Source organism: Haliaeetus leucocephalus, unplaced genomic scaffold, assembly GCF_000737465.1.
Source record: "Haliaeetus leucocephalus isolate CR32 unplaced genomic scaffold, Haliaeetus_leucocephalus-4.0 Scaffold450, whole genome shotgun sequence".
NCBI lineage: Eukaryota > Metazoa > Chordata > Aves > Accipitriformes > Accipitridae > Haliaeetus > Haliaeetus leucocephalus.
The window spans coordinates 12,355,708-12,375,653 of record NW_010972886.1 but is presented as its reverse complement, the minus strand read 5'-3'; the positions used below and the strand labels follow the sequence as shown (position 1 = coordinate 12,375,653).

General features: G+C 41.0%; 1 protein-coding gene across 1 annotated transcript in view; it reads left to right on the top strand.

Moving 5' to 3' along the window:
• The window catches only part of ISM1 (isthmin 1, angiogenesis inhibitor), a 38,904-nt gene that overhangs the window by 258 nt on the left and 18,700 nt on the right, over positions 1–19,946 (top strand). The window contains exons 2-3 of the mRNA XM_010574799.1: positions 8,270–8,286; positions 11,432–11,439. Coding sequence (XP_010573101.1) covers positions 8,270–8,286; positions 11,432–11,439 — 25 coding nt within the window. The remainder of the gene's footprint in view (positions 1–8,269; positions 8,287–11,431; positions 11,440–19,946) is intronic.

Below are 19,946 nucleotides of genomic sequence, written 5' to 3'. Positions count from 1 at the left end.
CGGGGAGGCCGGGAGCCGGCGCCGTGCACCTGCCTCGGCCGCCGCCTCCCTCCGCCGGCCCGAGGCAGCGGCAGGCGCTCACCTGCCCGAGGGCTTTCCTTGTGTGGCGCCTGGGGGTGTCTCCCTCCCCCCCCCCCGCCTTGGTTTTACGTTCTTTCGGGAGGCAGGGGTGGGAAGCGGCAGAGCTGCTCCCCCGGCCGCGTTTTGACAGCGTCCGCCTTGGAGGCGTCGGGGCAGCTGCCGTGCGCGTTGCTGGTGCACCGCGGACAGGTCTCAGCGGACGACGGCCGTCTCGCCTGGGGCGCGCGATGGGCCCAGGCGAGGGACGGAGGCGGGCCGGGCCCTGTCAGACACGGCGCGTCCCACCCAGGGCCTCCCTTGTGAGGACGCGGCGTTCCCCAGGGCGAGAGGGCACCTAACAGGTGTACGGTGTTGGGAAGCGATGGGAACAAAATGCACGGCTTTCCTCAGGAAGCGTCAAGAGACGGGTGGATATTCAGTCCTGAAATAGCCAAGAAACTTGGGGTGCCAGGTGCTTGTGACCATGAAGGGGGGACAGGGCTTGTGACCCAGCCGGTCTCTTCCACTCTTCTGATCCTGTGAAGCCAATGGTGAATTATGTCCGGCAGAGGTAAAGGACTTTTTTGTTCTGTTTCCTTGGTTTTGCAGGTGGTTATTTTTTATTCAGCATCACATGTTGCCATTCGCTTAAAATGGTTGGAGACAGTGATAAAAGCAACAGAATCGTCAAAATCCCCAGGCGAAGCTTGTACATCTGTAAATCCCTGACCAACTTTTTTCCCCCATATCCAAGTGTTAAAGAAAAGTCAACTGCCAAATTATGCAAAGAACTGACAGAAAACGTGTAATTATTATTGCCATAAACTTACGTAAACCCCTTTATCATCTTGGAAAGAATTATAGTACCAGCAGAGCACATTTCTGTGAAGCATGAGGAAAAATAAGGAGAGTGCAGGCATTAACGATCACTCTGTTTGCATGGGATCCCCAGCTGGTGGTCCACAAAGTGAAACTGCTAGCTGTGGGAGGGAACCCCGACCTGCAGGCTCAACATCCCAGTCGGCAACTGGAATCAGGTCCTCTTAACTCAGAAAACTCTTGTTGAACTTGGTGGGAGTCCTGCTTGGGAGTGCTTGGCCGTGTGCTTTGGGTAAGGCCCCACAATGCTGTGTCTCTTTGAGCTGCAGTTTTATCACCGGCTTGACATTCCAGGATGTTTTTTTTAATATCTTCAGGATTTCTGGTAATAATGTTTTATAAATGATGCTTTCTTTCCTCATGGGCACTTGAAATGCCTTTTAAAATGATGTTCCTTGGAAAAGTAAATTTGGAGAGGTTTTTTATGAGGTGTTTGCTATCATTAGAATAACCCTGAATTTGCCTTTTCTTGACAGGCTTTTAACATAATGAGGGAAACATCTGGGCAAGTGGGAACTCTGGGTGATGCCGTTTCCCCGAGGAGCTCTTTTTAGAGCACTATTGTAAGGTTAGGGTGAAACAAGAGGAAAATCATCTTAAGATAATTATCCTAGAGTATTATCATTGTAGTTGGCTGTCTCGTGAAAATCTGTTGATTGTTGACTTTAAGAATTTTTTTTGTCTGATGATTATTTTACAGATAACTTAATAAAACTCTGTGTCTTTGAGCATCATGATAGCTTTAGCAGCTCATACTTTCATCATGTTTTGCCATATGTAGAATTGAAATTTTTATATACTTCCCAACTGAATTGATTCTGCAGTTATGTGTTGAGGTTATGTACAAGACATTATGGGAGAAAAGATTAGAGTATTAAGTTAAAAAGATGGAAGTCTATCAATTTTTTGGTTTTATAGCTTTCATGGATTCTATTGCTAGTTGGAAAATACTGTAACCTGCTTTTGAAAATTGTACTCTTGACAGGCAGATGCTTCCATTCAGAGCATCACAGTACAGATCTCTATGGCGAGTTTGCACTGGGATCTTCAGATTTGGGGGCTTTTGGGGCCATTATCGTGGTGTATACTGAAGTGAAATGCAAAATCCTAGTGCACTCCATTCCCAGGTAAAGAATGAATGTGGAAAGCAAAACTGCACAAACCCAGATTTGTTGGTATAAGCAAATAGAAATATCTCAGGTTGCTATTGCTTATACTAAAAAAAAAACCTATTGTTTTTTCTGTCTTGGTAGGTCTATGGAGAGAAAAGATTGTGAGAAGTGATTAGGTCAGTGTTTCATTTGATGAAATTTCATTTGACGAAGTCTGTTGCGCACATTGTGGCAAATCCAGGAAAAAGTAATCTTTGCAGCAACTGTTTATAGATGTATTTTGACAAGGCAAATTTGTATAAAAACAAACTGGCTATTATCAAATGCAGGGTATGGTATTTTAGGACTTAGGCGGTCTGTTTGTACAAATAAAGTGGTCAGAATTTGGTCCTGTGTGTCTGAAAAAAAATCTGAAGTATTAGCCTTAGCTCCAAAAAAAAACCAAACCCAAACAAACCCCAAAAACTTAGCACATCCTTGATCCTTCTTACATAAAACGGATTCAGGAGGAATCCTTAGTAATCTTAAAATATTGTTGGAGATTTAAAAAGTCTAAAATAGGGACTTGTATGCATTTGAAGTCTGATTCATTAAGGGAGGAAGAGCTTCTCTTTCTCCCATCCCTTGGTCCTTCAAATGAAGGAGGGTTTTTGGAGGATAGGTTTTGATTTCTTTTGGTCTTTCAATTGTGTTAACCCCTGCAATTAATTAGACTGATTGATAGATGAAAGAAATCCAGAAAAAACTTCAGTCAAAAAATTAAACAAGTTATTTCTTCATCCCTCTTATTTCTACTTTCGGTGCCCTTCCCTGTACTGTTTGTGTCTCTAGAGTTCCCAGATGTCTGGGGTTGTGCCGTGCCACTGTGACTGGCTGTAATAGAGCAGCAGCGAGGAGAAAATCCTTGACGTACTCTGCTGGTCCTCTTCAGGATGCATAAGATACAGGCATGGGCTTCCTCGGTTCACTGCTGCAGAAATAGGCACTGGACCTCTGCATTGCTGAAGTTTCATGCTGCCGTTAGAATTGGTTTGTGGTAGTGTAAACTAACACGAAATGGGAAATCCAGAATGGAGTTGTAAAATATCTTGCAGCTTTGAGCTATGAGAGGGAATCAGCCTTTTGTTTCTCAGTCAGATTTTATTCCTTCCTTCAATCTCTACCAAAGGAGAATTGGGGAGGGGGGAGCTTTTTGTTTTTTCTGGTAAGAACTCTATTAGGTATAATTTAATTAGCATCCAGAAACTATTGTGGAGTATATTTATGAAATAAATAAGTACAAACTTTTGCTTCAGAATAAGAGCAAATGAAGCTATATTAAGGGATAGAAAAATGCTGCTTGGGTATGTTTTTATCTTTTTACATAGTTCTAAAATGAAGGGAAGGCTTGAACATAAATTTTGAAAGATGTTTGTAATACTTTACGATGCTCTAGAATCTGTGCTTTCATTCTGGGAGAAAATATTTCATCGAGAAGTTTATTCCCATCACTTCTAATTTTTCCATAGTAGGCCTTGCACACCAAGAAAAACAGTGTTCCCACACCAAGAAAAATGACCTTGTAAAATGTAGTAACAGAGCCACCAACAATATATGCCATAGCACATGAAGTCAGATTCTCCACTGCGGTACTTGCAGCAGTATTACATTAGCATGAAACCCAGTAGTTGTGCATAATGCTGGAGCCATATAAGAGAATGTAATTTGAAAAGAAGCACAATGCTGTAAACAGCTTTTTACTTTTTAATCTCCTTGCTCCTGTCTTTGCCCCCCTCCTCAATAAGCATGCAAGCAATTACAGCGTGTCAGAAATGTTCTCTGAGCTCTACCAGAAGAAACACATTCTGTTGCCTAGAAATGGTTGCACAAGAGTCGCTCTCCAAGCTGTGTGAGGAGTCCTTTACAGGGCTGAGCTCTTAATTTTCTCCTAAGGTCCACAGCTCAACACGATGAGAAGTTCAGAAATGGTGTGCTGTCTGGTACCTTTTCTGGGGTGCATTTCAGTCTTTTTAAGGTTTGTGTGTTCCTGCTGCCCCTTGTACTGGATTCAGGCAAATTGCAAAATCATCTCCAGTCAGATAACAGCGGAGGTATTTCAGCTTTCTGGCTTTCTCAGTTTAAGTAGGACTCAAGCTGTTTACTTTGAGAGAGTTTTAGACTGAGTTTTTTAAAGCTTATTTGAGCTCTGGAGCTTTACATTTGGTTAGTTCTAAGAGGATCTGATCATCTAAATCATCTTTGAAAAACTGTCGATTCAACATTTTGTATTCATGTTTTCCAGACTGTCCTTAGCCTATGTAAGATGCCAATAAGTGGATGTACATCATATATTCAATACGAGCACTTAATCCTTCTCTGCCTTAAGAGCAGTTTATACATTACACAAATAACTTTCAGAGCAGGTGGCTTGTGAATGAAGCAGGCTGATTCTCTGAAAACCAAAATCTCTTTTGGTGAGGTTGTTGCTCATCACAGGGAATGCTGTTTCGTGCTTTTTGACAGTGATAGTAAAACCTGCCTGTTCTCAGCAGGCTTTGCTGTGTAGGTTCTTAGCTAAAGCTCACCCTTACCATTAGCATATGTTCTTCCAGTTATGCACTAAGCTTTACAAATGACTTAGACCATGTGCAGTTCATTCTCTCATCTCCCAAGGGAGAGAATTATATGTGCTCTTTAGTGGTTTTGCTAGTGGGCTGTGGCTTGTTCCAGGATCTAGGGGGAAGGAAGGGCGATTAGCTTTACGTGTGCTGCCACTGCATGCATGGAAGCAAAGGATAAAACGGGAAACAACGGTGAAGGATTGAGACTGCTGCTCTGAGCAGAAGACCATTTGCTGTTGTCTGTTGCTCCCAGGAGAGATTCTTCCACCTTCCAAACCTGGCTCCAGGAAAACTCCAGAAAGTATTAATTAAGCTTCTCTTCCTACTTGTCACTTCGATTCATTTCCTAGCAAACTAATGCATCCCTGGTGGAAAAGAGCTACCACACCTTCAGGGTAGAATGTGGCAAGTTTTTTAGTATCTAAGACTGCTGCAATAATTTAGAACAGGGATCCAGGAATATTGTATTTGGTTATGGCTGCAAGGAAGTATGTTAGGCAGGTACAAATGTTATTTCCTGCATTAGATTTGACCAAAATGTTTGGATGAGGCATAATTTGCTGGACTTGTCTTCAGCTGAACAGCTAACAATTACTGTACTGCTCAACTTGGATCATCACTGATAAATACCTGGCATTAAATCACAGGGTGCTTCTCAATTTTGTCACTGTAACTATAGCTTGGAGCGGTTTTTTTCCTAGTGCTTTATACAGAAGAGTCCATTGGAGTTCTTTGTTTCTGTTTTGAGCAAGATTTAGGATCATTTTCCAGCTCTTTAGAGTATTTGGGTAATTGTATGAAGAAAGCAGAGTGTATGTAGTTCTAAATTCATTCTGGGCCATCATGGTGTCGTCATGTCCATTTCCACGGCCTGGAGCCAGATGCAAACCACAGTGACTACTGCAGGGCAGGGGTCCCAGAGACATTCCTGCTTTTGCCTTTCTCTTCTCTCAGTCCATCCTTACCTGTGCTCTGGGTCTGTGTGTGGGGCAGAGCGGTCAAAGGGAAGCCTGCTAGCACGGGGTTCTGCACCCTACGGTGGTTGGACGGCTGACTCATAGTAGTGAAAGGAGTGGTAGGTTTGAGTCTGATTCCTGAGAAAGTCTAGAGCTGTAATGATCACCTTTGGTAACATTGAGAGTAGAGAGACAAGGCATGGGTACATAGAGATCCTGGAAGGAGCTGGGTTGGTACTTTTCATGTTGGTTCACCTAACTTGGACAATCAGCAGTAGTTCTGGAGTAGCTTTTATTTTGTAGTCTTTGTTGATCCTGTAGAGAAGTTTGTTCTATGCAGGAAGAACACAGCTGGTCCATCGCAGCTATAACAGCAGTATAACAGTGGTACAACCACACTGCTACTGGCCCCTCGCTGTTATCTGATCAGCACAAAAATCTCTCCTCCGCTCCTCTGGCTTCAGTTGTCATCCCTTAGGTTCTGTCACATTTCCCTGCTCTGTCCTTTCTTAATGCCAGCTGTCCACAAAAACAGGAGGCCTAGAGTTGAAGCTCTGCTGTTGATCTTTATGACCCCAACAATTTCATCATCACTTTACTGTCTGGAGCTGGTCACTGTGTATTCCCTCATGATTTTTAACATACATGTTATGACCTGCTAATAGGTAACCGAGCCCTAGTACTTAAAGCTTCAGCATACTAAGCTTTTCGACACCTTGCTCTGCTGTGGAATTCTTTTGCTGGAGAGACATCTGTTTAACCAATCCAGGTTACATTAAATGTAAATTGGGAACCATGTTTTGAATTCAACAGTTATTCTTTTGTCTCTGCTCGTATCTACTGCATCTGTATATTAATAATCAATGCCTTATTGTTCCAAAATGGAAATGGTGGAAAACGTCTTCAAAGAAAACAAGGAACAATGAAAGCATTATTGATTAGATGACAACTCCAGCTGTGTTGTGTTGCAGCATCTGAAAACTTTACAGAAAGTGAAGTGCAGAAGACAGTAGTATTTATAAAGGTGCAGACTATGCTATCTTAGCCTGCTGACCTAATACATACATATACTAGTCATGTTTGAAAAGCTTTCTGAAATAATATGTGACAGAGATAGACATGACTTCTGAAAAGCCAGTCATCAGTATGTATTCCAGTGGGGAGGAAAGATTAGTTTGAAAGTTGCTTCGTTTTTTAAGATGCACAGATTTGTAGATATTCATGCTTAAGAATTTCCCTTTTTTTTTTCCCTTCACTGTGTAAAAGTGCACAGCATGCAAGTAATGGTAGGAAGTTATTTTGTGGTACTTTTTTATGCTTACATTCTTCTGAGTCATCATTTTAAAATCTTGAAATGCACTCATACTTCAAATATATGCGGACAATTTAGGTGTTTCCTTACACAAACATAAACTAAAAAATTGAAGCAATGTAGTTTTTCTTTGTGCTTATGTCCTGAAAGTATAGCGATAGACAAGATTTAGCAGCTTTGGCAGGTTTAACTGTCGGCGTTGGCTGCTTTATGCTCTTCTGTGTGTTTTGCCTGTCTTCCTTGCAAAGAAATGTGGTAGTACCTAGTTGTGCCTCATTTATTCTGTTCACAGTGTTGTTTAGTGTTTGCTTGGCCTTTTTGCCATGATTGTTATCTTGCTGTCTACTTTAAGACTACACTACTTAAAAGCTCTTTGAATTGCCTGAATAATGTTCTCCATAAAAGATTACTTTTTTAAAGCATTATTTTTCAATGGTAGCAGAGCTAGGTCACTGATGCATTTTATTTTTTATTTTTTAAATCTCAACCCAAGCTCTTTGAGGTTGAGATTCCATTGTTGTGGTGTTGCTTGTGTACAATGTGTAGCCTAATAGGTCTCCAGGCTTGAATGGAGTCTGTAATCACTGTCAGGAATGAATAAAGTGATAACTTAGAGCAGAAAAATACAAAGTGCTTTAGTAAGTTGCAAAAGGAAGCATTAAATGATGCAGTGGTTACTGTTGCACTTTAATACATTGTGCCTCCAGGATACCAGTTTTACAGGTTTTGAAGACAGAAAATGACAGGCTAAATTCATAGTCCGAAGCATAGTGAGCTCATTGATACATCGGTAAGAGCAGAATGTTTCCAGTGCCGCTATGTCCATGTACTTTTGATTTGAAATACCAGAAAAAGAAAGAAAACAAAGTAAAATGTAACTTATTATTGTAATAAGTGATGGCTTGCCACAGTGGTCAGTTGTGTGGCAGTATAATACTTAGTCAGAGGAGCTGGTGTGGGCAGTACTGGTAAGCAGTTCCTTTATCCTCTTGCCCTTGTTTTTCAGTGCTTGGAGAACTCGTAGCAGTGGGTCATATTTTTTTATTCCTCCCTTTTAGCAGTCAGCAGGATGAAACCAGGCCTGGAGTTGTTCACCTCTAAGCCCTTGTAGCATAATGGCTATTTGAGTGCTTTTAATGTTATGGAGGTGCTCATAAAGATGAGAGAGGAAAATCAGAGATGAAATCTTTATCTCACCACTCCTTGTGGAGTCAGTCCATGTTGAAAAGTGGAAATTCAAACATACCTTGGCTTTTACGCCTCCATGCTAGACCTACATTCTCAGTGTGTTTAAATTGACCTTGCTCCACTGACTCTCACAAAGCAAGACGAGTCAATGACTTCTGTCAGCTGCAGACCCAGCTGAAGTTCCTCTTGGATTTGAATCTTTCACAGCTCAGTTTGTCTGTGGAACTGATATGCACATAACACACATAATCTGCACCTCTATCCATGGAGAAAAGCTGAGCTTTGGCGTGTGGCTTTCTTCAGATTGCATGAATTTATTTCCATCCATTATGTTTCATTGTTAGTTTCATATGCACTGCTGAAAAATCCTGGACTGTTTTGTTCCACAGTAGCTATTTTTCCTCGGGAAGATTAAAATTTCCTCTTTGTCTGCATGGCTGTTGAGATCAGTACCTGTGACAATACCATTAGGAGTACAGTGAAGTATCTATAAAAACCACCCAAATAACATGCCCCATCTTTTTCTGCCACTGTTTACAGGACTGCTCTAAAAAAAGTGGATTCCTCCCTTTCTAAAGAACAGTTACTGAGTCAATGTTGTCCATGGGCCAGGTTTAATTTCCAGAAAGCTTCCTTCAGGTGTCTTGCCTTTGCATTCCCATTGAGTTGGGCATTCAGGTATTGAACAATTGAACACTGTCATTGAAATGCTTTTTCTTGTATGTGCCCAGGAAGGCCCAATAAGAGGTGAGGTCCTTGCACCAGAAGAACTGTGCTGTAGGCTGTGATGGAAGGAGGAGGTGACTGACAATAAAGCATAATGTGACAAAGAGCAATGAATAGGACCTAGCGATAAGGCGGCTATTTTTTGAAGCTAAGTGCCTCAAAAATTAGTCACATAGCTTTGGTATCTTTCTCGCCTTAGAAGTAACTCAGCAGCAGCAGATTTTGCCTGAGGAAACCATAATTACTCCACTGGAACCAGCTGCCAAAGATTACTATATGTGTAACAAAACATAAATTTGCTTGATTTTATCTGCCACATACATCAGTGCAGGATTTTAAAATCAATATGGTCTTGATCTAGATATAACTTTAGTAATCAGATATTTACTAATGTCTGTGTGCACAAGTTACCCAAAGAAATAAAAAGGATTAATAGTTTAAATAGTTTAAAACAAAAACTTCTCACAATATTGACATACAATTTATTAAAAAATGAAAACCATAGCTAACTAGGATGAATTCTGTAACACCCCAATATACTCACCTCCTACATTGTATGAGTTGCTTATACACTGTTTAATTTCATAGCAAGAGATCATTTAGCATATCTTTAGCAACACAACAGCAATAAAACTGTCCTTGTCTTTAATGTCTACGGATACAACTCTCATCTGAAAGTGTCTCTTGAAATTACCTCAGTAATCAGACTGGAGTTGTTTAAGATGCAGTGAATATATTGGCATTTTGTGCTGCTGATTTTAAGATTCGCTGGACTGAAGAAGTCTGTAAAGGTTCACTGCACAGAGCACACTATAACAAAGCAGTTAATGATTCTTGTGACATGAATGCTGCCATTTCAGTTTATTTGAATGACACTGGCATTCTGTCTTAAATATATCACTTTTTATTAGTTAGGGTTTTTTTGAAACCAACTAGATATTAGGCATGGGTATGCATCTTAGCTAAACTATAACCTAGCCAGCCCAGGCCTTTTGCCCTGCAGAGTGCCCGGAGTTTTTCAAAACACGTAACCACAGTGATATTTTTATAAAGGAATGTTCACCTCATGGGATTTTTTTAAGGTGTTCTATTTTTTTTTTCCAAGTTACAGCTTCACTTTATTGTACATGATGTCCAATAAAAAAGATATATGTCTGTGATTGGACTTTGAAAAAGGGCCATGGTGCCTATTCCATTTAAAGGGAATGAAGTCAAGCAGTAAATTTGCTGGTCGCCCTTTTCATATTGACTGTATCTCAGCCAGCAGTTGGTCTTTGATGTTGTAACAATAGAGCAAAGGCAGAGGAGGAGGAGGATTAGGACCTCCATAATATAAAAACAAGTCTGCATTCATCATGATTTTTATAGAGCACAGTCCCTGTCTATTGGAGATTTGCAGTATAGACTCAATGGTCTGTAGAAGAGTGCAGCAATCTTAACATTTGCAGGTGGTTTGCAACTCACCCATCATTACTACTACCATCTCTTCGTAATTCAGAGTTTGTTTAGGCATTCAGCATTTAGCTTTTTCTATCTTCTTATTCCTTCCTACAATAGGAAAACAGATGTATGTCTATCATTTTCCTTTACAGGGGTTGATTGTTGCGTTATTTATGAAAGGCTTGCTGCAGCTAGCCCATAGAGTATCTATTCCTCATCTTGTTCTTTAGAGTCCAAGCTTTTATTAGGGAAGAATAGAGGGGTTGATATGTGTATGTCTAACATTTGTGAAAATATATATAGAAAGGGAACCTAGAGCAGCCACATTATGCCTGTGTCTTCAGGCGTACTGGAACAATAGCACCAAAGGCTTCAAATGAACTATTTAATCTGATAGAGCCCTGGAACTTTTGATATGCATTTAAATGGTAGCAGCGCTAGCTCTTGATCAAAACATGCAGAAGGAAAAGGGTCGTCCATTTGATGAGAATGCATAAGGTACCAAGTTGCACTGAGTGCTGGTGGGAGTAGATAGAATTGTGAGCAGAGCTTGGAAAGAGCTGAATAATCTGTACTGTTGTAGCCATGTGTGTAACATAGCAGATGTGGAAGGCAGGATGAATGGAGCGTTCCCAGGGACGTGACGATGGCAGCAGCAGTGAGCCCAGTGCAAGTGGATCTGTATCAGAAGCCCAAAGGCGGCTCTTAGGAAACCATCTGGGGATGCACCAGGTGAAATTGCTTTACTGCACCCAATTCCAGTGGCTCTTGCTTAAGGCATGATCCTGAAGTGTCCTGACAAGGCAGAACACCTGGAAGCTTCTCTGCCAGACTCCAAAGACACCTGACCCAAGGAAGGGAAAGGGGGGGGAGGAAGATGCCAATCTGTAGTGCATTTGACAGTTCAGGACTTGATTTAGGGTTGGATCCTGTGCCTTCTAGGTGTTCAGATTAGACCTGTGAGTCCAAACTCATGAGTAAGTCACCGCTTGCCAGCTGAGCAGCGGTAGCTCCTCAGATGTCTTATCCCACCTTCATCCCACAACAAAATATGAGGTGATTTTATATTTATCAGTAAGTCAGTGCTGAGCAAACAAACCCTGCCCAGGGCTTCCACCAGGGTGACTGCATTCTGTCCTGGGACAAAGCACTCCACAGTATTGGTGGTCACCAAACACACAGCTCTTCAGTGAGGAATCTGTTCTTTTATTTAACATCTACCATGATGGCCATTAAAAAAGCAACATCTGGTGCAGAAAATGCACACATGCTATTTCTGCGCTCTGCTGTATGTCTCCTTCATCAGGCCCAGATACAGCGTCTTAGCTGTCTCTGCTTTCCCTAGTATGCCAGCTGATGAAAGCAAACTACGTGAGGCTTAGCTAGTATAAGGTGGGAGTTCTGGCTAGTTAGAGGCATCACCTAGTGTTTAAAAGAGTTAGCCCTTGAGGGATCAATAGCTCTGAAAAAGCTGCTGAAATCCTTCAGTGGCAGTGAATTTGATTCTTGCTCTTCTTTGATCTAGCGTTCACGGCTTTTTTAATAATGTAAATCAGACCTGCCTTTCTCACCTACCCAGCCCTCTTTCTTCTTTTCCTGTCTCCTAAGAGGATCATTTTTTCGTGTTCTTAGCAACATAGCTATGGCAGTCTTAACATGAAAATAAAATGAACTAATTATTTGCATAACACCAGAGTAAGGGCCAGATTAATACCACCTCTCTAATTTTTTTTTCTTTATCCTATTTAAGTCTTCCCACAATAAAATATAAGTGGAGTTTACAGCTGAAATTGTGTGTTTGCACACATATGGTCTAAGTGGGGGAAAAGAGCTGTATATTCCAATTCCCCAATACACACTGCTGCCATTGATAAAAGGGGCACAATTACATTGGAATCAGGTTAGAAACCCCATAATTTCCCCATGACAATTATTGCAGTTTACTTATAAGAGCCAGATGAGGAGAAAAGATGTATATTTAGCTCTTAGCACAGTTAAGTAGCTGGAAGTGAGTTCTGTGCCACAGCCTACAAGGAAATGGTCTTCCAACCTGCTCTGCAGTGTGTCTACTGTATATGCTTTGGAATCTGCCTTTGTACAGAAACAACTCTCCCTCCCTGGGATCTGGCATATCAGCTAGGGTCCCATTTCAGTTCCTCTAACAGAGGAGGTTAGAATACCTAAAACCTGAACTGCTTATCTTTCCTCTTCTACCTTGTTGCTGCATCTGGCTGCTGGGACTAATCTAAAGATGCATTTGGCCCACTCCATACAGTTTATTGTCAGTGGCATCTGGGTGGCTTCAGGCACATGCTAAGATTATAACAAGTTTGAAAAATAAAACCATTTATCCTAAATATAGCTCAGAACTAACTAGTGATCATGGGGCGGAGGGGAGACAAAAATGAAGATATTTTCTTTTCACATAAGTGTCAGATTCAAAAGCATCTGCCTTGTTCAGTGCATGTATGGTATTCATTTCCTGTCTGCAGTCGATTGGAATGCCCCCCCGAGTCGTTTGAAATTGAAAATTGAGTCATGCTTCTTTAATCAGCTCTAGGAAATACCCCCCTCCCTTACTGTTCTAAGAAAATTTATATATACATGCATAGAATTCATAATACAAAAAGCCCACACTTCTCTCCAGGGCAAATCCTTGCCCTCTCCCCTCTTAAACAGAGAAGGGTCTTCACGTCTTCTTGTCACAGTGTACTGCAAGTATCTACTTGCTTGCTCTTCTTCCCCGTAATGTCACTGGAGGGAGGCCTTTCTCTTGTGTATCTGCTTCCTCTTGTTTCTTTCCCTTGTTCTGTCATTAGGGCAGTTCACGGACATGTAGAGAGAGGGCATAATGTCCACTGCTGATGTCTTGATACAAAAATAAGACAGTTACTGCACTGCATGTACAGATGCCATTTATACTAATGACTTCCAGTTGCTCGTGTGTCAGTCCCCAAAGTTTTCTAAATGGAGAGGGTAAAACTGTACACTCGGGCTTGAAAGAATACTTCGCTGCAGGAGCAGAGGTGCATGGTCTTGAGGCAGCCGCTCAGATTTCTGCTGCTGTTTTGCTGTAAACTCCTGGGTGTAGTAAGAACCCCTTCCAGAGAGTGTTTGTGAGGCATATAGTTGGTGCATAGATATTGAATGTAAACGAACACTGCCTTTCCTCTGCCTTCACCCTCTAACTTCCATCCGAAGAAAAACGAGTGTTAGTGGGGAAGGCAGCTAAGGGAGGGTGAAGTAAATTATCTCGCAGTGATTCGATGGTGTGCGTGTTTTGAGCATCAAGACTCAAGTGATTTGCCTTTTTTCAGGCACAGAAGTAGTATTGCCAGAAGCACAGGAAACATCATGTTTTTGGAATATAACACTTGTCTGCTTTCTTGCTTTCCCGTTATTAGCTTTTGCTTATGTGATGAAGTCATCATGTAACTTTTAGTCCACAGGGACTAAACACTTTCTAGTCTCTAAAAACATCTGCCAGTTAACACAGCCAGAGTCATAGACACTTTTGAAAGCATAGGGTGGATATTCAGTGGCATATGAGAGGGAGACACAGAGGCTGGGAATAGCTGTTTCTTGGAAACTAACAGCTGAAGGCAACTTTGGAAATTGAAAAGGTTTCAAGTAAGGTTACTCTTTTGGCTAGGGAGAGATGAAAACTTCGTTTATTAAAGCTAGTTCACCTAGTGAAATCCTAGCCATAGTGATTTAGTGGAATAAACTTGCAAAAGGACCTAGTTTAGAACCCATGAAAATAATTTCAGATGTATGTTTGTTCTCTTTCATTTACACTGACTTTGTGTGTGCTAGCCTGCAAAGCCTGACCAAACAGTTGTGTACGAAAAGTATTAATATTCTGGATTTCCTTTGCTTTTGGGGTTTTGATTGCAGCTTAAGGCAGATTTTCCCATTCTGTTTGAACCTGATGTGTAAATTATGATGCAGATTTCAAATGATGGGTGAGATTAGATTTGTTCAATTAAATTTAGCCATGGTATAAATGGATTCTATTTAAAGCTTTATTATACTAGTGATTTTATGCAAGTATTTAATAAAGCCTAAAAATAATTGGAACTTTCAAAGAGTTTCCATTTTGGCACCACAGGTTATTGGAGTGAAATAGTTGGGCTACTCTTCAGTTGTACATTTGCCTGTTGAACCACTAAATCAATGTGTCCTGTATGGAGAGCTCCAGCCAGGCAGTGATTACAGGGAAGATCTTCAGAGTTGTGAAGAACAACTAAATGTTTACCACCAGCTTAGGCAACTGAAAATATCTGTTAACTACAAGCAAAACTTGGCACTGAACATCTGTCAAAGCCCTACACAATTTTAATTCTGTGCGCTCGGCCATCCCATGGATGGCTGAGTATCTGCTGAAGAACAAAGCACCAGTGTGTGCTATGTCAGAAAATTTACTAAAGGGCCTCTGTTTTTTCCAGCAGACATTGAGCTGTAATCACCACCAAATCCTTTTTATTATCAAAGTGTTTATACAAACTGGCAGTTCTTCACCTCAAAGCTGACCCATACTGTTTGTATTTTCCAGATGAAGGAAAACATGAAATACAAGCAAACAACAGAGCATAAAAAAATAGCTGTGCTGTGAAATGTGTGTCCACATGTAGCAAAAGGTTGCCAGATCTGCGTATAATATGCTTGGTTTTCTCCTTAAGCTCTGAGGAAAAAATATTGTCTGCCAGAGCAGTTCAGATGCAGACCCACTGTTTACTAATGGTGTGGAAGAGACAGGGAGCTTGGTGAGAGAAATTCCCAACCAGAGACTGAACAAAAAATGGACCAAAGCTTGATGACTGCAAGTGAATAAACAGGCTCAGTAGGGGAGGAATGACAGTAGGGCTGCTCTGGCACTCAGGACATATCAGTTCAGATGGTTCAACAAGGCAACAGCCTTTTCCTCCACTGCAGAGGGTCCTAACATAGTGTTGGCCATGTGTCTCGAAAGAGGGGTCTGGGACTTACTAGACCTTAGCTGTGAAGGGGGCCTCAACACTGCCACCCTAGGATCTCTGCAGTCGTAACATAAGTCCCAGCTACGTGTTCAGTTCTCAAGGTTTTCTGTGTAGCTGTGAGGGCTAGAAGTTTTTAGTGTAAAATACCTAAAATTCAAAAGCTGTCATTCTGAGATGAGTGTGCCCAGATGCTTTCAGATTCTGCTTCTGCTGTACACAGCTCCTGAGAGCTATTTCAGCATATGGCAGAAAATCAGCTGTGGTGGGCTGGGTATATATATATACTTGGGCATCCCAAGCACCTCACTGCCTAACTCTGCTGCCACTGGTACCCAACATTTAAGCTGTCTATAAAAGACCTCTGCTCCAACAGTGACTGCAGATCGACATGTCTACTGTAATTTCTGCTGTCCTAATTGCAATAGTACTTGCGACTCCAGCCTATTCTCCGCAAAACCAAAGCTGCTGCAAGAGCCATAGAGCCCCTGAAACTAATGTGTCCCATAGCAGTACCCTGTGGGATGACTGACTTTGGTCTTTGCATAGCCACTTGGTCACACATGCAGATGTACTGCAAGTTAGAAAGAACTGGATACAATGTCATTTTACTAATTTTGCTGGACTAAATAGAGAATTATTAAAAAATAGACCCTGATAAACAGAACTCTTTTGGGGGGGTTGTTGGGTTTCTTTTTTTTTAATTACCAACTGTAATCAGTGATTCACCTTCTATTTACACAATGTTTAAAGCAGACGCTATATTTTGGAGCCCCTTAGTGAAAGCTTTTGTGTACATGCAAGCCAATGTAGTCCATTTTAAATGATTTATGAACAGTGATTATCTAGAATGTGCTATTAATCACTGCAACAATTAATTTGTGCAGCTTTCTAAAGATAAGTAAGGCCTTTTACTTCATTGATATATGCAAATGTGAGGGACAAGCACATTTTAACAAAAAATGAGAGTGTCTCAGTAGCTGAGTGCTTCATGTGACACCCCTCTGGTCTGACTTCTTCTGGAGATACAAACCATCAGTGACTCCTTGGAGTGAACCGGCGCTGTGAGGCTCAGTACCACTGCATGCTTTCAGGTAGTCACACGGAAATTAAATATGAACCCATGTGATTTGCCTCTTAAATGAGAAAGAGCTAAGAACAGAACAGAAGTCTTCTGACTGCCTGGACTGTATGTGGCATTAAGCATAAAAGAAATTTTTTTCCGTGTGTCTCCGATAATGCTTTTCAGCTGTTAACTTCACTGTCTGCTTATCTAACACTGTCCTCATACCTCTTCCTGCTAGGTCCTGTGCTGCTTATACTCATGATAGACAAAAAAAATAAATAGAACCCAGGAACTGGATCACCCAAGTTCATTACAGATCTTGGATCTGCAGAGGTGAAAGTCTCATGTAGTATCCTGGTGTGTTACTCAGCCTCCCCAGGCCGGTTAATTTTAAAGTGATCATTTAGCACTAACCTGGAAACACACGACAGCCTTCAAAATCAAAACAATCTGTTTAGGCAGGTGGGAAATGAAACCAGTCCTAATAGCTATAATGGTTTTCTGTGAAGGCCCCAGGCCTCATTTTGTCTCTGATAGCAATATAATCTTTTATAGCGTCTGTGAAGTTTCCTAATAAATAAACGTTCCTTGTTCCTGGTGGTTGAAGATGCTGTACAGGTGCATCATGAAAGTGCATTGACAGACTGTCAGTTTTCAATTCAAGACCTCTTGTCAAGATCATTTTGCAAGATATTTCAAAGGGCTATGCAAGAAATAAAAAAGCAATGTAGCTGCAGCAGGGATTTAGTAATAGATTCCCTTGCTGTCTCGGAGCTGTTAGGGATATAAGTTGCATCAGTTTTCCCAAATTCTTTCAACTCCTTAATTAGCAGTGCTTGCAAATGTGCACTTAGTTTGGCAAGTGGGGAGGGAATGAAGGAAGGTAAGAAATATGAAGGACAGAGAAGGAGCAGCTGCTCCAGAATATTCTCTGTAGCTCCAGAATATTTTCTGTAGCTCCAGTCATTCCTCAATTACTCTCTGTCTTGGTTGTTTTTCCAGAACTGGAAATGGGATTAAAATAAGGAGGAGAGGAGGGAGGTGGATCCCTTACTTGCTAAAAATGCAGAGAAATTCCCTTTTTCCCTAGTTTGGTATTTTTATAAGTTCCCATTTCTGTTTAACTTCTCTGTGGGGAAGAGAAACAGTACACTTCCCTGCAGCTAATGTCCAACGTGACAGAGGGAGAAACTAAATAGGAAGGCAATGGAGGGAGTTAAAATACCCATTTGATTATTGAAATGTTAAACTGCAGTATCAGGTAGGAAATCTTTCCTGCATGCAGGGTTGTTTCTTGGTGCCTTAAACCCTGCGATGGTGCAAGTCCTGCCTGGATCACCAGCATTGAAAGTTACCCTCACAAAATCCCTCTGAATTGCTCTTCTTCCCTGGTTTATAGATGGACACAAAGACATTGATATATACTGAAATATTGCCCTCCCTTTTTCAGTGGTGGGTGTGGCAAGGTGTTATTCTGTAATACAAACGATATGTCAGATTCTTTCTAGGGTTTATTTCATTGCCTTCTCATGCAGCTATGCATAATGTGTTCCTGTCCTTATATACTGTCCGCGCGTAGAACACTCAGAAATCCTAAGTTGGTTTTGTATTAGGAACTATAAATATCTGATCCTATGGGGCAGCAGAACTGTAGCTGACAGCAAGCATGAGTAACCTCTTAAAATCATCTTAATGGAAAGTTTAAAAGTTGTGAATAATCCCGTTAAATGAAGGAAAAAAAGTGATTTATCTTAAAATATTTAGAGCAGATGCATCATTTGAGTAAGAAACCAATGTACCTGAATTAGAAATGTAACTTCAAAGAAACTAAGTAGTTCAGAATGAAGTGACCTAACTTTTAAAGGAAGGCAAGCAATACTACTTTCCCAAAAGCAATCGGGAATACAAATCATGTACACCTAAAAATAAATAGTGTGAAGTATAAACATGTGAAATAACATAGAAATAAGAAGAGAAGAATTAAATTTCATCTATTAGCTTTGGAACACAAACTCTGTTTTCTTCAGAAAGGATGCTGGCATTGCAGTAAGGACATACTTCTTCCTGCTAGATTGGCCTTGGAAGATCCTTTGCCTGAGTTAATGCAGTAGAACAGAGTGAGCCCATATTGTCTTCTTCACATGCAGCTCAAGCTCACTTTTTGTTGATGGCAGCCTCTTTTATCTTTTTACCAGAAATATAAATGTCTAATAATACTGCGAATCAGCTTAGACACTACACCAAGAATTATCTACCTAAAAAATAGGTATTCTATTAATTCTAGTAACTGGAAACAAATGATCTTTTGTTCATGATACTATAAGCAGATAACTGAAATGATCATGCATGTTAAGCATTTCTGTTTGTTTATGTTGCAGTATGACACAGAAGCCCCAAGGAGGCATAGCATGGGCTTGTCCTAGTGTGAAAGGGACTGCAAGAGATAACACTGCTTTTAGGCAGAGGACACACTATTTAACCTGTGTCATTCCTGCCAGGCATTAGTCAACCTTGCTCTTAAAGACAAACTCCACATTCCCCCCCCGCAAAGTCTGCTCCTAAGCTTGGCTGTCACTGCTGTTAGAAATGTGTACCTAACGTTGAACCAGGGTCTTCTGATCGTGTCCACCCTGAGCAAGCAGAGTGGTCCACCCCCCTCCTTGCTGCAGCAGCCTTTGGTAGAGGGCAGTTATCATGTCCCCTCTCTGTTTTTCTTTTTAACGTTAAACCACCCCAACTCATTCAGTCTGTAATTAATGACAATCCCTGCCCCAAGCAGCTTGGTAGTGGGCCCGATCAGCCTGATGTCATTACTTCACCATGACAATTTTCTAACTAACTCCATGTGATATTCCATCTGTCTGACACTATTAAAAACTTTTTATATAGCCCTTATTATTGTAGTTGCTGAGCTCCCTGCAAACATCACAGTGAGGAAGGGAAGTGCTGTTATCCCCACCAAGGCACAGACAGACCGTGACCTGCCAAGATCACACAGCGAGTCTTATCAGAGAATTAAATGTAGGTGTCTAAAGTCCTTGGCTAGCTCTAGCTGTATGGAATGTTAATGTGAAGAATCAGGATGCTCCTGAAGTGGCAAGCAGTTAGGGAAAGCATGAAACTATATGAAAATTCTATTATTTTTAATAAAATCTCACTTTATTTTTAATAAAGGTAATCTTATGGGCATGATACCCCACAAAAAAGTAGTTAAGTACTACATTTTTTTGGTTCCTGTCTGAAGTAATTTAATAACAGCACAATTACACCTTGTTAGTCAGACATAACTGAGAAGCCATTTAATCGTCAGGCATCAAGAAGTTTGCAGTTAAATTCTGTTTGCTACATGTTAAGTAAAAGCACTAGCATATGGGTAAGGAACATAAAGTTAGCTAAGTTGCCCTCAATTTTGTTTTCCAGAGCTTGTTGCTGTGTGATTTGCTTTCTACTTTATATTGAATAAGGGGTGTGTCAATGGGTGGTCCACCAAAGGTATCTGAAAGTCCTACCTGGTCTTCAACAAAAAGAGAAGCATTCTTGTTTTGACCTTCAAGTAATATGACTGTCAGGAGCACATACATTTTTAGCACTGCACACATACACTTAAGTCAGAATGAACTTTTTGCATCTG